The sequence below is a fragment of the Dipodomys merriami genome, unplaced genomic scaffold, assembly GCF_024711535.1.
Source record: "Dipodomys merriami isolate MVZ:Mamm:240054 unplaced genomic scaffold, mDipMer1.0.p SCAF_92, whole genome shotgun sequence".
In the NCBI taxonomy this organism is placed as follows: domain Eukaryota; kingdom Metazoa; phylum Chordata; class Mammalia; order Rodentia; family Heteromyidae; genus Dipodomys; species Dipodomys merriami.
Window position 1 is genome coordinate 1,689,064 of NW_027206535.1, and position 20,831 is coordinate 1,709,894.

General features: G+C 53.4%; 1 protein-coding gene and 1 long non-coding RNA gene across 10 annotated transcripts; one reads left to right on the plus strand and one right to left on the minus strand.

Moving 5' to 3' along the window:
• Nucleotides 1-1,777: 1,777 nt before the first annotated feature.
• On the minus strand, nt 1,778-18,043 carry LOC138821566 (CUGBP Elav-like family member 3). Of its 9 annotated transcripts, XM_070013942.1 has the most exons (14): nt 17,998-18,043; nt 17,106-17,211; nt 15,906-15,988; nt 10,910-10,958; nt 10,401-10,529; nt 10,184-10,263; nt 8,063-8,206; nt 7,811-7,952; nt 7,402-7,551; nt 6,940-7,065; nt 6,488-6,661; nt 6,079-6,222; nt 4,296-4,432; nt 1,778-2,606 (listed from the first exon to the last, which is right to left on the minus strand). In XM_070013942.1, the coding sequence occupies exons 4-13, from the start codon at nt 10,956-10,958 to the stop codon at nt 4,305-4,307; spliced, it is 1,266 nt and encodes a 421-aa protein (XP_069870043.1). In that variant the 5' UTR covers nt 15,906-15,988; nt 17,106-17,211; nt 17,998-18,043; the 3' UTR covers nt 1,778-2,606; nt 4,296-4,304. The 9 variants fall into 9 exon arrangements, with proteins under 9 accessions (XP_069870043.1, XP_069870039.1, XP_069870036.1 ...); XM_070013938.1 differs by lacking the exon at nt 17,998-18,043 and having other exon boundaries at nt 6,940-7,005; nt 10,401-10,526; nt 17,106-17,991; XM_070013935.1 differs by lacking the exon at nt 17,998-18,043 and having other exon boundaries at nt 10,401-10,526; nt 17,106-17,991.
• LOC138821567 (uncharacterized) lies at nt 11,626-19,967 on the plus strand. The gene is made up of 3 exons (XR_011370168.1): nt 11,626-11,686; nt 12,780-12,852; nt 19,828-19,967. It is a non-coding gene; the product is annotated as an uncharacterized lncRNA (long non-coding RNA).
• The last annotated feature ends 864 nt before the right edge of the window (nt 19,968-20,831 follow it).

Genomic DNA, 20,831 nt, shown 5'->3' on the forward strand with positions numbered 1-20,831 from the left:
TATGTGGCCCAAATTAGCCTCAAACTTGGAGTCCTTTGCCTCCTGAGTACATAGTGTTATAGGTATGCACTACTAAACCCAATTTCCCTTTTTTATTTTGTTGGTCATGGGGCTTGAACTCAGGGCCTGGGCACTGTCTTAGCTCTTTTGCTCAAGGCTAGAGCTCTACTACTTTGAGCCATAGCTCTAGTTTTTGAGTGGATAATTGGAGATAAGAGTCTCATGTGGTGGAAAGGGGGAGGGGTCTTTTCTGCCTGAGCTGGCTTCAAACTACAATCCTCAGATCTCAGCCTGTTGAGTAACTAGGATTTACAGGGGTGAGAACTACTACTTTGAGATAGCCATTAAGGGGCTGGGAAGGTGACTCAGTGGTAGAGCACTTGCCTTGCATGCCTGAGGACCTGGGTTCGATTCCTCAGCACCACATAAACAGAAAAAGCCAGAAGTGGCACTGTGGCTCAAAAGAGAGAGAGACACATTAAGAGGAGACAGAAGAAGGGGGCAGATAGGGAGTGGGGATTTTACTCATTGTTGTGCTTGCTTTTTGTTGTTATTGTTCATTGTGGGCCTGAACTCTGGGCCTGGGTGCTGCCCCTCAGCTCTTCAGCTCAGGGATAGTGCTCTACTACTTGAGCCACAGCACCACTTCCGGCTTTTTCTGCTTATGTGATGCTGAGGAATCGAACCCAGGGCCTCATGCATGCAAGACAAGCACTCTACCACTGGGCCACCTTCCCAACTCCTGTGCTTGCTTTTTTTTTTTTTCTTTTTTTCTTTTTTTAAACGGTATGGAACTCAGAACCTTGCATGTACTTGGCAAGTGCTCTACCACTGAGCTACATCCGTAGCCTGTGGTGGTACTTTCAGTGAACAAGTGTAGCCAGAGGCCAGATCACAGCTGGAAGGGGGCAAGTTTCTAAGAAGGGCTAAGGTAGCACATAGCTGACCACAAGCAAGTGACCCAGGTGCTATGGGCCTGTTTGATCCTCCTAGACTCACGCCATGTACCATTCACAAAGTATCCCCTAGGAATTGGAGAAACCTTAGGGCTTATATAGTTAACCCTATAGCAGACTGGGTTGCTGCTGTAGCCTACTTGATACTCCTGGAGATCTTTGCCTCAGGTCAGAAAACGGGTGAGGAGATTACCATTCTGGATTTTAGAGTATGACCAATTGGGTTCAATCTCCATATCCTTCCCTTTCCTGCTTAAGGAATCTGTGTTAACCTTCAAAGCTTCCTCTTCCCCGTCTAAATGAAGAACTGCATATGGAACTCCTGACCCACGTACAGAACAGTGGTCAGTGAACATATATGACATTTGGTCTCGGTGCAAGGGCCCAGCCTTCTGAGGCCTGCTCACCCATTCCCGTGCCCTTCCAAGCATAACATTCCAGAATTCAGCCCCAGAGAGTGAGACTGAGACACTGCTCAAAAGTAAGGGCTGAGCCCTTCCCTGGGCCTTTCTCTCCCAAACCTCCACCTCTTCCCTCCCTTCCTCCCTCCCATACCCAGTGTGAACAATCCCCTTACCCTCAGCCTTCCAAGACTCTTATTGAATGCTTTTAAATGTTTTTCTTTATTTAGACAGAAAAGACCAACTCTTTAAAAGTAAAATGCAATAAATAAATAAGTGAAGCATAGAGAACTGTCCGAAATTGACTCCCCAGTTTCCCCTTACCACTCCCCCCCCCCTCCCTATCTTCTTTTCCCTAAAACCTCTTCCTAAAGAAAATGATCAGGTAATAAACCCCCTTGAGCCCTCCCCACACCCCTCCTCCCGAATACCCAGTTACCCACCAAAAGCAAAGGGGAAATAAAGAGAGTGAGAAAAACTCCAAGGGCAACATTGTCTAAACTCCCAGAAAGGGAGACGGCAGCGTCTGGCCCAGCGGGCAGGGCAGACGGGCTAGATAACGCACGGGTGGTAGTGGTATTTACACGGAGGGGGCCAGCAGAGACTGTAAACATTTTTAGGGGTTCAGGGGGAGGTCTTTTCCTCATGAAAGGAGGAGGGTCTCTGTGGCTGACTGGCAGAGAGGCAGCCCTCAGGGCTCCTCCCACACCCTCCTTGGAGGGGCCCTTGGGGGAGGCAGTGAGTTTTAGGGCTTAGAGCCCGGGATTCAAGGGTATCCTACCTCTAACGGAGGGTGGAGGGGCGTGTGAGAGCTGGCTTCTGAGAAGCCCCTACTGTGGGGAAGAGGGGGGGACAGGGGAGGGGGGAGGCCCCACTACCTTCCTGGGCCTGCCCGGCTGGAACAGGCCCACTTGTGGGGGAGGCGAGTACGAACGAAATGGTGGGTACAGAAGACCCGTCACAGGAGCCCTAGCAGAAGGCAGATACCCTGGAACCTTCGAGCCTATTCCTTGCTCCCTCAACAAGGCCAGAAGGGCACCTGAAGGAAAAAGGCCCTTGGAGCCAGGGAAGCAAAGCCGCGGCCCTTCAGAGAGGCAGGGTGGTGGGAGGGGCTGAGTTCTGTGCCCCCAGGGCCATGAAGCAGCTTTTGCCCCAGAGCCCAATCAAGGCCCAGGGCAGATGTGCAGAGGGGCTGGAGCCAGTGGGGGGAAGAGGGTGTGAGGTGCCCCTTCCTCGGGTGTCTCCAGACCTGCGAAGGAAGGAAACACTGGTGAAGCATGGAGAAGGCAGCTGGTGCTGGTGACAGGCGCTAGCAGGAAGGGGAAGGGGGTGGCTGAGGTAGGAGATGGCATCTAAAATGGGGCTGCCTTAAGAAGGCAGATCCTCAGAGAGGCCTCAGTCCAAGCAGAACAATCTGCCCCCACCCGCAACCCCCAGCCATGAGTGCAAAGGGCAGGGGTACAGGAGAGGGGGAGGGAGGGGATTCACGATACAGAAACCAAAGGCTAGTAGGAAGGAAATAGTCAAAAAGCCCACGAGAAAAACAAAGACTGGAAGATAGAGAGATGGAGACCTAGAGGGTAAGAGAGGCAAAGAAATGAGACCACAAACAGGCAGGCAGAGATAACTAAGAGAAGAAAGGAGAAGGGGGTGCATGAAGGAGACAGACACCTGGACAGAGAGTGGGAGCATCCGCAGAGAAGGCCAGGGTGACCCCGGATGGGCTTAGGGATGGAGTCTCATGGGGTGAGACCGCCCCCAGCCCCTAGGTAGTGCTCTCATTCCTTTTTGGAAAGGAACAAAGAAAGCAAAAGAGAAATGCACAGTACACAGACCACAGTCACCAACCACTGTTGACCCAAGCACATCCCGCGAGCTGCCCCCGGCCCTGACCCTGGGCTGGGGGGCGCTTCCCTCCACGGCCCCTCCCCAAATAACAAACAATTGGCTCCAAAGACAACACGCTCGTTCCATGCAACTTACAAGGGCCCGGAGCAGGGGTCCGGGGATGGGGGCTTCAGCCGACAATGGACACGGGCCCTGGGCTGGGGGGGGCCCCCAGGGTCGGGGGGGAGTTAAGCAGCCAGGATTGGGGGGGAAAGGGGAGAAACAGAAAATATGGGTATTGTTCATGGGTTGTGTTTTTTTTCAGGGGTTTGGTCCAAAGGAGATTAAACCACATAAAAGTAGCCAAGGCTCACACATCTGTGGCTCTGGCACTGGGGTGAAGAGGCCGTGATAATGAAATTCACAGGCAGTACACTGTTCCAACCTCCACTTAAGCCAAAATAGCTCCCAAGAGGCCTACGGATTGCCTCCCTGTCTGTCCTGTGCTCGCTCCTTTTCAAGGGGAAGGAGGCTCTGCTGTGTAAGAAAATCATCTCGAGTCTAGGTCAACCAGGACCTGGTATCTGCACTTCTCAGGAGAGCAGAGATTCTAGGAGCCAGTGATTTTAAGACCCTCCTTTACTGCACTCTGAACCAGCCCTCTTCCCCAAATCCTACTCTTCATTCCATCCAACCCAAAGGAAAACCAGAAAGAAGATACACACAGACACACGGACACTGACCAGACAAACGAGACCAGATACTGTGGAAAATCTGGGAGTGGACACAGATAGATAAGAGACTTGGCTCTTTCTGGGGTCACAGGGCTGTGTGTGTGTGTGTGTGTGTGTGTGTGTGTGTGTGTGTGTGTGTGTGTGTGTGTGTGTGTGTGTGTGTGTGTGTGTGTGTGTGTGTGTGTGTGTGTGTGTGTGTGTGTGTGTGTGTGTGTGTGTGTGTGTGTGTGTGTGTGTGTACAATAGTTGAGGAACCCTCCCAGGATCCCTACCTTATGCCCAGAGCCAGGAGTGGGGGTGTAGGGATGAGCAGCCCCGAGGGTGGCACGGTACGCAGGGGCTGAAGAGGAAGGACACAAGACAGGAGCAGCACCCACCTGGGGCCCTTAGTAGGGCCGGTTGGCATCCTTAGGCCGCTTTAGCTGGACTTTGAGGCGCTTCATGCCAATCTGGAACCCATTCATGGCCTGGATGGCAGCCTGGGCACTGGCAGGATTGTCGAAACTCACAAAGCCTGTGATGAGAGGGTCATAAGGCCTGGCCCCTTTGCTCTCCTGGCTTAGGGCCAGGGCCTGTTGGGTTTCCCAATACCACCCTACTTCATCCAGGTATCTCTAAATGCCTAGAAAATTGCCTGCTAGGGCTGGGAGGTTGGCTCAGTAGTAGAGTGCTTGCCTTGCATGCATGAGGCCCTGGGTTCGATTCCTCAGCACCACATAAACAGAAAAAGCCGGAAGTGGCTCAAGAGGTAGAGCACTAGCCTTGAGCTGAAGAAGCTGAGGGACAGCGCCCAGGCCCAGAGTTCAGGCCCCACCACCGACAAAAAAAAAAGAAAGAAAAAGAAAAGAAAATTGCCTGCTATGGCTGGGAAGGTGGCTCAGTGGTAGAGCGCTTGCCTTGCATGCCTGAGGCCCTGGGTTCGATTCCTCAGCACCACATAAGCAGGAAAAAAAAGCCGGAAGTGGTGCTGTGGCTCAAGTGGTAGAGCGCTAGCCTTGAGCTGAAGAGTTGAGGGACAGCGCCCAGGCCCAGAGTTCAGGTCACGACCAGACCCAAAAAAAACAAAAAAAATTGCCTGCTATATGGTAGGCATTCAGAAATTCTTCACTAGTGGGTTTAAATGAGTGAATCCAGTCTAGCCATTTGTATAAACTGGGACATTCGTTCCAGCCTTCTTTGCAGGGTGACCCCTTGCTCAGCCTGGATAGCTTTCTGAACACATGCTTTGCAAATTGCTACTTTCTGCCTCTGAATGGCTTTGAAGCAGGGCACTGAGGGCTTTTAAAGATGTGATACCAACTAAAGCCTCCCTTTTGAAAATCACATGTTCCCAGACTACTTCATGAAACACACAAATTGGGTTAGGGTTTTTGTCTTTTCTTGTTTGGCTGTTTGGGGTGTTTTGGTGCTGGAGGTAGAACCCAAGGGCATTATGCATGCTCCATTCCTCCAGTTCCAAGGCTGTATTGGATTTGTTTGTTTGATTTTTGCCAGTACTGGGTCTTGAGCTGAAGGCCTTGGGCTGTTGCTTGGCTCTTTTTGGCTTACAGCTGGCACTCTACCACTTGAGCCATTTTTCCAAGTCTGTCTTACTGGTTAATTGAAGATAAGAGTCTTGTGGACTTTTCTGCCCAGGTTGACTTGGAATCATGATACTCAGTTTCCAGCCTCCTAAGTAGCTAGGATTACAAGTGTGAACCACCCATGCCTGGCTCCAAGACAAGTTCTTCAGGAGAAAGATGAAGCTGTAGAGCTGCATGTTGGTGGCTCACACCTATAATCCTAGCTACTCAGGAGACAGGAAGGATTGGGATTTGAAGCTGTAGGGAAAGAAAAGTATATGATACTCCATTTCCACTTAATCAGCAAAAAAAGCTGGGCGGGAACATGGTTCAAGAGTTAGAATACCAGCCATGAGTGAGCAAGCCAAGTGATTCAAACCCTTAACTGGCAAAAAGAAAAAAAGTGAAGAGAGAGCTATAACTGTGGTATGCCTAGATGTCAAAGATCTTTCATAGCCTTGGGTACTCAGGACTTCAGATACTAGGTCTACGGTAACCCTAAATGCCTTCACATGTATCAGACCTTGCCCTAATGTGTACACACAGATGTACACACAAAAATGTCCATACTTTGTCTTTTAGATCATCATGTTCTTACCAAAACATTTGCTTTGATTGGTGGCTCGGTCAACAAAGACTTTGGCTGAGATGACATGGCCAAAGGGGACAAACATCTGGAGGATCTCTGAGTCCGTGAACTCCTGGGGTAGGTGGTATATAAAGATGTTGCAGCCATCAGGGCCTGGGTGCCAGTAGAGACAGAAGGAAGAGCTCAGTGACCAGGAAATGCAGGATTCAAGCAGCAAGTCCTGGGAAAAAACAGAGCTGGGGAGGACCCTCCAATCTTAGCCCAAAAATGTGGGCCAAAGCTCCCTGGTGCTTTTATCCCCACAAATGGGGCAAGAGCTGGACTTAGCACAGGACAGTGGAGAGTTCCTGGGCTTACGACAAGGGCATTTCTAGCTCTGAAGCTTCACAGCTATGAGGACCTTGCCCCAGGCTGGCACCTTCTCGCTGCTGCTGCTGCTGCTGCTGCTGCTGCTGCTGCTGCTGCTGTTGCTGCTGCTGTTGCTGCTGCTGCTGCTGCTGCTGCTGAGGTGGGGGTGGGGGCTGCTGGGCAACCAAGGCTGGAGGCTGCGGGAACGCAGGCGCAACCAGGCTGTAGGCCGCAGGGTAGGCTGCTAGGGTGGGAGAAGAAAGAGTTCATGGCGTCCTCTGACTCCTTGCAGACGACCTGCTCTCCCTTCTCCTAGCCCAGGCCAGCGGAATGCACAGGGCTGAGAAGTCATCGGGGGGGAAATGATCCCCTGCTTCAGGTGTGTTGCCCCAAAGTGCCACCCTCACAAGTATAGATGGTCTGGAAAGCCTGAAGTGGGGGAGGAGGGCCCAAGGCGGTTGGCAGTGAGCTGAGAAGCCCACATCCAGTTTTTGAGCTGAGGCCTGGGCTAGGACACCTTACCTGTGTAGTGCTGCATCCCCGCGTAGGCCTGTTGTAGGGGGTCCACGGGGGCCGCGGGACTCTGGGCTGGGGAAAGCATCATGGACCATGAGTGCGCTTGAGACAGCAGGAGCCCCGCCAGCACCTCTGTGAGCAGAGGCCAAGTGGTGGGGAAGGGGGCCTGGTCTGGACATGGGGTGTGAGATGAGGAGGGGAAATGCACATGGCAAGGTAGGTGGGGGATGGGGGGGCCTAGCATAAGGAGGACTGCAGTCTATGACTGACTCCACCACCCCAGACATATTGCTTCACCTCCCTAAGCCTCAGCCTCCCGGGTAGGGTCATCTCTACCGGAAAAGACAGAGCAGAAGAAAGCATTGTGAACCCCGAGGCTGGAGGTGGATATGGGTATCAAGGCTGCCAACCACAGGAGTAATGGCTTGGATGGTTGCTAGGAGAGTGTGGACAGGCAGAGAGCCGCACCTGGGTAGGGGTGAACCCCATTGGGATACAGAGCATCAGGGGCAGGCTGCCCGGCGGGTTGGGTGGGCACCGGGCTGTAGCCGTTGACACCCAGTGCAGCAGGGATGGCAGATACGGGTGTGGCAGCAATGGCAGGAGGGGTGCTGGTTCCTAGGGAGGAGAAAGCGACAGAGACAGAGCAAAGAAGCACGCGTTTGCATGCACGTGTGTGCGTGCGCATGTGCATATATACACACACACACACACACACAGATGCAGAAAACCAGTCAGCAAGTTGGAGGGCAGAGAGGAGCAAGCAGACCATTCTCTAATCCCTGAACCCAATGTCTTCTCCTCTCCCCGCCCCCCCACACTGTAGTCCCCTTGTTCTGTGTATACCGAGCCCAGCCTGCTTTGCACAGAGCCTTACCTGAGGATGGGGTGATGGGAGTGGCAATGAGGCCATTGGCATTGATGGCAGCCATGTGCTGCATCTGCACGGCAGCCATGGTGGCCATGGGGCTGAGGTAGGCACTGTGGGCCGCTACCAGGGCTGCCTGCTGTTGCATCAGCTGCAGGTGGAGGAGGGAAGAGAAGAGTGAGGCCTAGTCTTCCTCTCAACGCTGGACGCGTAGGGCAGGACATGGGGGCGGGCCATGTCCAGCACCGGGGACGTGCTTACGGCCTGCGTGTAGGCGCTGTAGGCTCCAAACTGAAGGGCGATGGGGCTGAACATGCCCAGCTGGGTGGCCACCTGCTGCATTCGGCGGAGACCTCGCTCCTTCTCTGTGTCAGCAAACTTTACCACCAGGCTGGATGAGGCACCCTGGGTAATAGACGCCATGTGTGGGCAGAGGAACAGTGCACATCTCTCCTTCCCCAGAGCCTTCTTAGCACCAGGCCTAGGTACTGTTCTCATGGCCTGGCCTCTTTGGGAGGCCCATGTCAAATGGGGAGATTCTAATCTCACCATTTCCTTGTGCTAGGATGTACAAAAGGCAAAGGAAGAGTGAAGTCATGTGCTCTAAAAATGGAGGGCCTGTGGGCACAGGAAGGGCCTCTCTGTATGAATTCCAATGGCTCGGCCATAGCCAATCTTGTCTGGTAGCTGCCCCACTGCCCTGACATACTCCCCCCTCCCCCCCCACCCCTCACCATCCCCCATGCTCAAGCTCAGTAGATGCAGCCTCAATAACAAGCTGGGCATTGGTGACTCACACCTGTGATCCTAGTTACTCAGGGAGAGTGTGATCTGAAGATCAAGGTTCTAAGCCAGCCAAGCAGAAAAGTCTGTGAGATGTTTATCTCCAATTAACCACCAAAAAAACTGGAAGTGGAGGAGTGATTCTAATGCTAGTTAAGCATGGAAATTGCTTGGATTGTGCATGGATTGTGCCTGAGTTCATGCCCCAGTACACACACACACACACACACACACACACACACACACGCACACACACACACACGCACACACACACACACGCACACATGCACACACGCACACACACACGCATTAATACAAGCCTGAACCAAATAAAAAAAAAAAAAGGAACATTGATGAAACTCCTAGACTCAGAACTGGAAGGGGCCTAGGGCCACCTAATACAGTTCTCTATTTGGTGCTGTATTCTCTCTACCAAGTCCAAGTACCTCTAAGCTTGCTCAGCCTCTGCTAGAGATTTCTTTGTGTGTCAGTTGTGGGACTTGAATTTAGGGTCTGGGTGCTGTCCCTGACTTTTTTTGCTCAAAGCTGGTGCTCTACCACTTTGAGCCACAGCATCACTTATGGTTTCCTGGTGATTAATTGGAGATATGAGTCTCACAGACTTTTCTTGCCTGAGGTGGCTTCAAACTACAATCCTCAGATTTCAGCCTCCTGAATAGCTAGGATTACAGGCATGAGCCACTGGTGCCCAGATTAGAGATTCTTGAGGGGTTGGAAGATCACTTCCTCTGTATCCAGCTAATTCTATTTTAGAAGAATTCCCCGAGTGCATTCGGCAGAATCACCATGTAAAGGTACGTGGGGCAGCCGGGCACCAGTGGCTCACACCTATAATCCTAACTACTCAGGAGGCTCACAGTTCAAAGCCAGCTAGGGCAAGAAAATCCATGAGAGTCTTATCTCCGATTAACCACCAGAAAACCAGAAGTGGCACTGTGGCTCAAGTGGTGGAGTGCTCACCTTGAGCTGAAGAGCTCAGGGACAGCGCCCAGACCCAGAGTTCAAGCCCCACAACCAACCAAAAAAAAAAAAAAAAGTGCATGGGGCCTCTAAGCAAGGGTTCTGATACCCAGCAAATAAGTGGGGAGGGGGATATGGGAAGGCAGAGAGGAGATGGGTGACAGAGGAAGGGGTTGAGGAATGGAGGAAGCAGGAGAGGAGGGTGATGGAATTTAGACTGAAGATGAGGAGTAGGGAGGCATTAGTGGCTTACACCTGTAATCCTAGATCAAGGTTTGAAGCTAGCCAAGGCAGTCTGTGAGACTCTTATCTCCAATTACCCAACCAGCTCTCAAGTGGTAGAATGCAAGCCTTGAGTGACAAAGCTAAGGGACAATGCCCAGGCATGCACACACACACACACACACACACACACACACACACACACACACACACTCAGGGTGGTATATAGAAGGAAGCAAGGACATGGTATTTGCCATGTGCAGAAGTCCCTAAGCAGTTTGATTCTTGGGCAGAACATTTCCTTTTGAATGAACTAAAAATCTTGTCCTGGGTAGGCTGTCCCTATGTGCCAGGGCCTGATGAGAAGGGGGGGGACATCAGGGGATCAGGGCTCACCGGCAGCGTCCGGCTGCTATGAAGTGTGTTGATCGCTGCCTGGGCCTCAGCATGGGTCTGGAACTTCACAAAAGCACAGCCTAGAAAGGTGGAGGTGGAGGAGAAAAAAAGGTGAGGATTCTCATCACGAAGGCGGGTGCCCGCTGCCCAGGAGGCCAGTGGGGAAGGTCAGGAAAGCTAAAGAAGCCCATGAGAAGAAGGGGAGTGGGTGGGCTACCTTTGCTGGTGCCATCTGGCCCCCGGAGCACAGTGCACTCATCTATGGTCCCGAACGGCTCGAACATCTTCCGGACATCTTCATCTGTCTGCTGCTTCCCTAGCATCCCCACAAAGAGCTTCCGGTCTTCTGGGGGGTAGGGCACAGGAGAACAGGCTTGGTCAGGCCCTCCTGGCCTCTCAGCGTCATCACTTTCCACGCCCCCCCCTTCCCCGGAGGGGACACGACTTTCCCCACTCTGGATACTGGTGGCTGCAGGGTGTGAAAAGGGGGACTGGGTTCACTGACCTAACCTCCTAACTCTGAAGGATTTGAACTCCTCTCTGGGTATCAGTGTTGCCAGATCTCATCCCCTCCAGCCTTACTGACTCATCCTATCCCCACTTAGGCTGGGAACTCTTCAGAACTGTCAGACTTGCTTTGTCAACAAAGGCTGCCTGGAAGTTCCTCCAAGCCTAGGGTTTGGAGGTGGGAAGAGAAGAGGATGAGTTCAAAAGGGAAGAACCTACCTCCTCGGCTCTCGCTGTCGGCTGGCTTGACCTGGATTGGCCTGTTCATCTAAAAGAGAGAAGAGAGGGCAGCTGCAGGGACTCCTGTGCTCACCCGAGACCCACACCCACACCCCAGACCAGGACCTCCAGCGAGGCTAGAAGGAGCAAGCTCCAGACATGGGCATTGTCCCTAGTCCCCTAAATTTGATGGGAAGGAAGGGGCTGGGCCTAATCTTGTCTGGAAGGACCTGAGGGGATTAGAGGCAGTGGAGAGAGGATGTGGAGGAAGATGCTCATCGGGCATAGTGCCAGGCTCAGGTTGACCAGTGATGCCTGAAACAGGTTATCCTTAGGCCAGAACTAGTCCTTTCCCTAGGCCCCAGGTCCTGAGACACAATCTAACCAAGGGGCTGTGTCCAGAGCTTCCTCCACCACAAAACAGGAGCCACAGGGGCCACCCCATGGAAAAGCAGCCCCAAGAAGGGCTCTACATTGAAGAAGACCCCACAGAGGCCCAGACTTCCTTCTGACCCCTGAAGGTGTGTCTGCCTCTTTTTCTGCCCCCCTACACCCCTTGACCCTAGGGGGAAGGAACTCGGGCAGCACAAAGGGAGCAGATGCCCAGTCTCCGTGGCAACAGGAGAATGCGCACCATGGCAACCGCCCACTCAGCCTGATTTATCCGTCCCCGTCGCCCTGGCGACCGTGGTGACGTCATCACTTCTGCCGCTCCACACACCCAGAGAAGGAGTGAGGAGGGGGTGGGAACGGAGTATGCTGGGGGTGGAGGATTTGGTAAGGGCTGGGAAGTGGGGGAGGGGCCCAGGAAAGCTCCCTGGTCCTGGAGGGAGGTGTGCAGAGCAAGCGTGAAGGGACCAAACTGTCCCTTCTCCTGCAGTGCAAATCCTGGAGGTCTGAAGCGCTGGGACAGTGCTGAAGCGCCAGATGCTGGCGCATTCTCCCTGGCCATTCTCCCCAGGACCAGGCAGGAAGTCTTCCAGAGCACACCTTCTCTCTGACCCCTGCACTAGCCTGCTTTGTTCAGCCAGCAGTGGGGATGATGCTAATTCTAGTTCCCCTCTTCCATGCCTTGTCTGGTGAGAAGACTAAGGAATGACTCCCACAGGTTGATTTCCTTCACTGGAGTAGGGATCTGGAAAGGGACGAAAAGGACTCATGGCTCCAGGGTCTGGAAATATTTTGTTATTGAGGACTTTGATCACTAGGGCTATACCAAGTCCCCACATTCATATGTGGGGCTGTCTTCATTCTAGTGACAACAACAAATGCAAGCCATTCTGAGGATGAGGTTAAGTGTGCCCTAAGGAAAGGCACTGGACCAGGAGTCAGGAAAAAGAGTTCCAAGTACAGGCCCTGCCACTCACTAGCTGTGAGACTTTAGATAAGTAACTTCTTTCCTCTGGGCCTCAACTTCCTCCTTTGCCAAACAAAAGGACTCTCCAGACAGCTTCCTAACATTGAGAGATCTTGGGTGGCCTCACCCAGCCTAGGGTGAGCAGCACAGCAATGGCAGGCTCTCTGGACCCTCTGCCAGTCAAGTATTCAGAGCCTTGGATCAACTCTAAGTCCTACCTCAAGAGATATTCCTGCCCCACAGCCCCACCCCCAGTTCTCTGGGTTTGTGAGCAGCTGGGGAGGGAGGGAGGGTCTGCAGTCACATAAATCCTCCAGCCAACCTGCCCCTGGCTTTATCTCCCACCAATCTGGGATTATCCCATCCAAGGTTCAATCTCCTTAGGGGTGGAAGAGGGGGAAAAAGGGGGGGAGGGAGAGAGAGAGAGAGAGAGAAAACATAAGGCAGGCAGGACCTGGGGGTCAGCAGCCCAGAGATTGATGGCCATTGACCTTCCTGTCTTTTGCACCGTAGCCCAAACCATCAAAGAAATTCCCCCACAGGCGTTTCATCAGCTCAGCACGGCTGCCCAACCACCCTTCCAGAGGTAAAGTCAGAACCAGGGTCACAGCGCAGGGTGGGGGGAGTGGTGTAGTCGGCACTACCCCTTCCCAACAGGCCTCTTGTGGATTTGCTGTTCTGGTTAGAGATGGGGAACCTGGGACCCAGAGAGAAAGGATGTGGTTCCCTCCAGGCACAAAAATAGCAGGTCAATAAATACCCACAGCTGATGTGGATTCACACAAAGACACCCGAGTGCACAGACCACAGCATGGGTCTCCCCACACGCCCTCAAGGACAGGCTTCCTGGTACCCCCAGCGCCTGCTCGTTTCCAGCTGCCTTCTTCTTGGCTTGGTGCTTCCTGTGGGAAGCTCAGCTTTGTTAGCTTGCTCAGACACACCTGCCCCCTCCCCTGAGTCCAGCTGTGCTGTGTTTACCTGGAACCAGGCAGGCACCTCTTCCTAGTTACCACCCGCCAGGCAATAAGCCCTCTCTAGGGCCTCCAAAAGAAGAAGGGGCTATTTATACCCCAACGGGTGCCAAGCTGCCCCTCCTTCGCATCCATAGTGAAGACCTACCTCCAAAAAGAGGCCTTCATCCCCCCAAATCTACTTGGCTTGAGAAAACAAGCCTGGAGCCCTGCTACTAATTCCTGGCTCTACACTTGTTCCTAGTGTCTTAGTGTTCCTGATCCTACACAAGTGGAGCAGAGTCCACCTTCCCGGCCACAAGCTGACCAGGAGGAGCCAGGGAGTAGGATTTTGGCTCAGAGTAAAAGGAAAGGATTAAGGCAGACAGATGTGTCCCTCCCAGCTCCCAGCTTGGGAGCCACACCCTGTGCTCAGAACAGATCCAGGGACCTGTGACACAGTCACCCCTGGGAACTCTCAGTGGAGAGAAGAGGAAATGGGGCTTGACAACCATAGACCAAGCCCCCCTTCTTTCTCTGCAGCCTAATATGGTAGCATTTTCTAGATTCTGGGGTGACAAAGGTGCTCTCTCTGGTGAAACATGAACCTGTAGTAAGAGGGCTTAGAGATTCGACTGTAAGAAAAACTTCCCCCCACAGAATCAGCAAGCAGCAGTGGACATCGTAACACACACACACACACACACACACACACACACACACACACACACACACACACACACACACACACACACACACACACACACACACACACACACACACTGTCTGAGGGGAAAGACAAATGGCAGAAGACTCAGCTGAGGAGGAGGAAGGAACACGGAGAGTCAGACAGAGCTGGGCCGCGGACATCTGCTCCTGGACTGCCATGAGTCTGCCCCTCAAGTGTTTTGTGCAGGGTCCCCTGGGAAGATGGAACCCCTCATTTCCTCCTGGAGGCTGTTAGGTCCCTCTGGACCCTGCCAACTAGGGCAGGAATGGGAACTCTGTCACCTGGGAGCTCTGGGGCAGGCTAGACTGAGTCATTACCTGGTGCCATTCTCCACCCCCCCCCCCCCAGACAGCTCTGCCTGAGCTGCATGGGCGGCTGAGAGGACGCACACAGGGTAGAGGCGTCTAGCTGGCACACACCACACCTGAGGTTCCTACCCACTCCCAGGCCATCTCTCACCTAAGGCCCGCTCTGGTCTCCCTTTCCATATTCTCTTTTCCCCCCTGTCCCCACTGGTTCTACCAGGGCTTTGAAATGGGGGAACGACAGGAAAAGACCAACACCAACAGGACATGAAAGCTGTGGGCTTGATCAGGGCTTCCAGAGAGAAAAAGGAAAGGAAGGGAAGTTCAGACTCAGTAGCTACCAGCCTGCATGTGCCCAGACCCCCACATCTGGCCAGTTGGGTGCTTACATGCATTTGTGCTGAACACAGGCTCACCCTGCATCTCTGAGCCTGCTCACACACATACACCAATCCCCCACTTTGCAGCCCTAGCTATTCTTGTGATGGGTTAAGATGGTGGGGGAGGGGCAGTGGGTTTGATCTCCCAGCTACACTCCAGGGCTGAAGACCAGGGAGGACCTAACTTTGATGTTGGGTGTGGTAGAAACAGGTTTGATGTTCTCTGCCTCCATCTATTTTGTCTGTTTCCTCCTAGAAAAGATGGACGGTCCACACTGTTCTCCATATCCCGGGTGGGGAAGGGGCAGAGGCTGGGACAGCTGTGTCTCCAGTACTTAGATGGTTCTGAGCAAATGTTTGCTGAAGGCAGGGCGGAGCCAGACCTCAGGAAGTACTTCCTGGGATCCACAATCAGAGAGAAACTAAGAAGCAGGTAGCAAAAGGGAGTAGACCTCCCTCTTCTATCCCTCTCCCCCAACCAGTTCTGCAAGGGGGTAGCAGTCTGAGAATATTTAATCTTAACTTCAGTTGCCAACCCAGACCTGGGACAATCTGTAAGTCTGGCTGAGAAGAAGAAGGGGGGAAAAAAAACCACCTCAAACCCAAAGAGATGTGACCTTGCAGTGAGGAAGCCTACTCCAGAGCCACTTCTGCACATTTGGCCCTCTCAGATCTGATCCTATCTGATGGTGTCTGCATTGCTATACCTAGGCTAACATCCTGCCCAGGCCCCACTTGATGCCGGTGGCATCAGAGGTTCCTGGGGCTCTTTCTAGAAAACAAGAGGGGAGTCTGTCTGAGCTCAGAAACCAACACAGAGCAGACAAATCCAACAGGCCCATCTGCCTGTTCTCAGGGTGGCAGCACCCCTCCCCCATCCCACAGCCACCTAGGCTGCCTCTCTAGAACTACAAGTAGAGTGTCTTGGGTATCTCCCATTCACACTGACACAGGTGTCCAGTTGTCACCCTACACTTCCAACCAGCTGAAGTCCTCCTTCTAGCTTGGCTAGTGGACAGGTTGGTAAGTGGAAAGGAGCTGTATCAACTCCTTATGAGGATCACATTTAGTCCTTTAATTGATCTTTTCCTTCTCCCCAGGTAAGAGACATGCATGCATCTATAACAAGAAAGGTGGGTGCTAGAAAAAGAGATGAGGGCCTTCCTGGGGATGAGAAGTAGAAAATAAGCTCTGTATCTTGGGAGGGTTGTGTGCCCCCTGCCACTTCTAAGGTCATTTTTCAGCCCCTTGGCCCTGAAAAGGACGGGACTCACCCCTGGAAGCGTCTTCTGTTCGTGCAGGGCGCTCTGGGCCTTCAGGGCTGAATCGCGGGCACAGTATGTCAGGAAGGCACATCCTGAGGAGGGGCATGGGCAGAGAGACAGGGTGGGGGATGAGTCTCTGGTCTCCCCTCCATAAGGGGCTCCCCCATGGCTGAGGACTGGAGAGCTTTTCCCTTCTAGTCATCTTCTGCCATATGGGCTGGGAAAGATCTGAGAGGAGTAGAATGGTGCTCTGGAAGTGGGGGACAGAAACCTGGCAGGCCAAATGCTGGTGGTTAATGAAGAAGGAAGGGCAAGTGGGCTGTTGAGAGGTGGAGGTGGGATGGCTCTGATCTCAGTGTGCAGAGTGTGGCTCTGTCTTCCTCAGTTTCTATGCTTTCCCCTTTCTCCTTTGCCCTCTCCTCCCTCCATCTTGTCATCAACACCCTTTTCCACTCCCATTTTCCCTGTTTCTCCCCAACTCTTTGGGAGGCAGGTACAAGTTGGATAGTAAACAGAAAAGGAAAGGGAAGGACAGTTAGTGGAAGTGTCTTTTCCCTGTGCCCAGTGCTGGGAGGGAGGCAATATGGGCCTTGGATCCTGGTGCCTGGAGCTTTCCAAATTCTGACCCTGGGACTGGCTCTGCTTTTTAGCAGTACTGCCCTCAGAGAAGCCTTGGGTCTTAACTTTCTAAATCTCCTACACTTTCCCATACTCCATGTCCTGCTTCTCCACTCCCTTTTTTTTAGCCCTGGGGATGCCCAGGCAGGACATCTCTACTTTCTAGGTTGAGCACCTGATCCCTATCCCAGCATTATCTGAGCTTACTCAGATTCTCAGTCTTGCTACACACACACACACACACACACACACACACACACACACCACTGGCTTTTTACCTCCAAAACCAACTCTCTCATCTCTCCAACCTCTTGAGTTCATCCCATGCCATCCACACACCCCCTCCATCCCTAAGGTCCACACCTCTGCATCCCTGTTGACAATTCTTTACCCCAAATAGCCCTTTTCACTCCTCCATCCTGGAGTGCCCTGGTCACTCTAGCTAAATTCTCTTGCAATGTCTCCATCACAGTCCCCTGAGCTCTTCTTCCCAGCCGCTCTGTCCCTCCAGTTTGGCTTCCTCCCTCCTCCCAGGCCCCCCCCCCCCAGCCCCAGTCACTGCCACCTCTCCAGTCTGGCCTGACCCCTCACCCTTGTGCAGCCCGGTGTACTTGTCCTTGATGACAGTCAGCTCGAAGATCCGACCAAACTGCTCGAAGATGGGCTTCAGGTCCTTTTCCTCCAGATGCCTCGGGATCTGCCCCACAAACAGCTTGATGGCATCCGGCTCCTTCATTGGGGCGGCCCAGGAGGAGGGGCCGAGGGGAGCAGGGAGAGGCCCAAAGGCCAGGGGAGCTGCCCAACAAGGAGGCAAGTGGTGGGAGCCAGGAGCCCAGGCGGGCCGGCCTTCCCTTTGGCCCCCAACCACACTGCTGAGCAGAGGAGAGCAGCTCTTCACACAAAGGAGGCCCAGGGAGTTGAAGTCTGGGGGTCAGGGGTCTAGGCAGACACGATCATGCCACCAGGGGGCATAGCCCAAACAAACAATCTCCCTCCCTGAGATCTGGCAGATAGCCCAGGATGGGGGTCAGTGTGGCCAGCACCTGGAGGGTTAGGGCGGTGGGCAGCAGGCACTGGAGCTGGGGGGGGGGCTGGGAGCTGGGAGGGGAGAGGGGAGCAGCGCGAGGGGAACGGGCCGGGGAGGCGGCGGGCTGTGGGGGGAGGGCAGGGCCAGGGGCCTGGTCTGGTTGCCAGCAGCGTCAGTGAGGGGGGCCACTCCTGGTGCGGGGCAGGTGGCTCTCTCGTTGCTTTCCCCGGGAGGACACCTCCCCTGTGGCTGATGCTTCTGCTGGGTCCGAAGATCCCCGATGCCAGATGCTTGATCTCTGATGGCGGCGGGGCTCCGGGGGTCCCTTCTGCCCTGCCTCCCCCCCCTTCAGGTCCTCCCCTCGGCCCCCCTCCCGCCCCCACCCCGGTCCCCGGGCCTAGGCTGCCGTGGGCTGCTCCCGCCGCTGGGGCTGGGGCTGCCTGCTTTCCCGGTCACCTGGGTCCCGGAGCTCTGCTCTCCGGCCGCGCTCTCCTCAACAAAAACCTCCCCCCTCCACACCCCCCTCCCCACTCCCACCTCCTCTCCCCTGACATCAGTGATGTCAGTCTCAGGGGTGGAATACAAATTCTCTACCGTAGCGAGGGACGCACAATCCAGGCAGGAGCCACGCCCTCTCCCTATCTCCGTCCTCCCTGACTCCCTTTCCCGCCCCCCCCCCCCCCAAGAGCAGCTGGTCCTGTTGATAACAGCCCTTCCCCCATCTTACTCCCCAATCAGGAGTTGGGCAAGGCGCTGAGATGGAGAATTTATCGAGGAGCCCTAAGGTGGGGTCCATTGTTCCGGGGGCTGGAGCTGTCCCCGGTGCTGGAAGAGAAGACCCGGGCGAGGGGAGCTGGGGGTGGGGAGGCCGGAGGAGTCCAGGAGCAGAGAACCGAATAGGATGTTTGGGCAGGTTGAGGGGAAGGAAGGAAGGTGTAGACAGAGTCGGGGCGGGGGGGGGGGCAGGAGGAACCCAGAGAGGAAAAAAGGAGAGAGAGATGAAGGGAAAAACAGGTTGGAAGACGCGGGTGAAGTCTGCAGGGTTTAGCACTGGGTCTCGCATCCATAGCAGGTGCTTCACACACACTCATGTGAAGAACCTGTGACCGGTGTAGACTCCGATTCCTTCCGTGGGAAGAAGAAACACAGCTGTCAAGCTCCCCTTTGAGGCAGAGAAACTCAATGACTCCTTCCTTTGCTCTCCCTGCACTTGGGTTCCTAGGGTGGAACTTGGTCCTGATCGACTCAGGTAGCAAAGAGGAGTAGAAAAGTGCATCTGGGGACCATTACTCCCTGAGACAATTCTACTTCGATGTGTGATCTGTAGGCTCCATGATCTAGAGGGAGCCTGGCCCCTCCTCGATGCTCTGGGTCCATCAGGGCAGGGAGTGCCTGCTGACATCAGACCTCAGCGCTGACGGCCCGGGTTTTCCATTGGGCACTTCACTCCCAGCTTTGGTAGAATACCCTGCCTCCCGGTGGTTCTCTTCATCCTAGGGTGGGGCTGAAGTCTCCACAGTGGTGCCTGAATCTCTGAACTACACCGCAGCCAAATCCCATCAGTCTCCATTCCTGAGCTATCCCAGCAGGCAGGCTCCTCTCCTAGAAGTAAAATAAAGAAGAGCAACAGGGCTTTTATGGCACTTATAGTGTCCTAGGCATTGTTCCAAGTGGGTTATACTTTCTAACTGGTTATTCCTTGCCCACTGCTTCGGATGTGAATTCTGCCATCATCTCCAAGTAGAGATGAAGACACAGAGTGATTAAATGACTTGCCTAAGACCACATGGCTAGAAAAAAAAAAGTGTAGCTATGATTGGAGCCCAGGACATCTGGCTTTTAAGTCCACGCTTTTAACTCCCACATCCAACATTCATCTTGGGACCAGGGGGTAGTGATTACCTGACCACTCTTCTCCTCTGCCTTTAGGGGACTCTGGTGAGATTGCCCTTCCTACTCCCTGTTGGCCACCTGCCATCCTTTCTTAGCCTGGAACTGTATTGTGGCAGGTGTGTGTATTGGAGTGGATATGGCTGTGGGGAGACTTCATACATTTTATCAGGTCCTCCAAGCTATAGTTCCCTAAAATGGGGATCTTGGTGCTGGTGTGGGGAGTGTTAGAGAACTCCCTGGTAGGTGGCCAGAGGATGAGATGATGGTGCCCAGGGAAGAGGAAGTACAAACATATCTCTCTCCAAAGTAACTTTCCACTCACTGCCCCACCCCCACGGAGCCTTTCTTGCATTCTAATTTGATTTCCTTGGTATTTATGGTGATGCTAAACAGATCACAACCTTTGAGGATGGAGAAGAGAAGACCCCCAAGGCTGGGCTGTGTTGATCTCATTACGCTACGTCTTCTCAGCAGATCTGCCGCCCTGCTGTTCATTCAGGCTTGGGCCTAATCATATTAATTGAAATATTAAACATTTACAGAAATGAATTTCAATGAACTCCTCGCACTCCTCCTCCCAGTCAGTAATTGTGGAGATAACTGCTAGCAAGGAAATAGCTCCAGTCTTTCCTTTTTCAGTCCCAGATCGAGGTGGCAAAGTGAGAGGAGCATCAGGGATTTAGCGGGGAGAAAGGGCGCTCCCTTCAGACCTTCCTGCTTGAGTAACAGATGTTCTTTCAGGGCCAGGGGATAGGAAGTAAAGAGTGGGGCGGGGAGGGGGGGAACCTCTTGACTCAGACATCCTTTGTGGTCAGTTTCTCTCTGGAGGAAATAAAGCTTCAAGTCCTAATTCCTCCAAGATACTTAAACTCTGCCCTCCACTCCCAAGCTCACCTTTTCCTTCTTCAGTCAAAGCATAAAAAAAGACTGTTGGGCTGGGAAGGTGACTCAGTGGTAGAGCACTTGCCTTGCATGCATGAGGCCCTGGGTTCGATTCCTCAGCACCACATAAGCAAAAAGCAAAAAGCTGGAAGTGGCACTGTGGCTCAAGCGCTAGCCTTGAGCTGAAGAGCTGAGGGATAGCGCCCAGGCCCAGAGTTCAGGCCCCACGACTGGACCGCCCCCCCCAAAAAAAAAGACTGTTGACTTTATAAAGGAGATCTTTGTTCCTGGTTTTAGAATCATAGGCAGTGAAAAATGTCAGATAACTGGGGTATTTTTGAAAAAGGGAGAAATGTGTTGGTATGTGTGGACAGTGTGGCTTGTGAGATTGAACAGAGAATGAGGAGATCAGTAGCAGAATGGATAAGAGCGTACAAAGAATTGATTATATAACCTCCCTGACCTCAAGTGGGGAGGTGGGAGAGGAAAACACAATAGATAATCATGAACCCTGA

Bases quoted from the DNA above. Each gene is read 5' to 3' on its own strand.
- LOC138821566 (XM_070013933.1), bottom strand. From the start codon at position 17,250: ATGAAGGAGCCGGATGCCATCAAGCTGTTTGTGGGGCAGATCCCGAGG. The intron at 7,953-8,062 runs GTAAGCACGTCC...CTCCACCTGCAG, and splicing joins ACAGCGCCTACACGCAGGCC to CTGATGCAACAGCAGGCAGC. The intron at 6,223-6,487 runs GTGCCAGCCTGG...ACTGGCACCCAG, and splicing joins GCAGCAGCAGCAGCGAGAAG to GCCCTGATGGCTGCAACATC.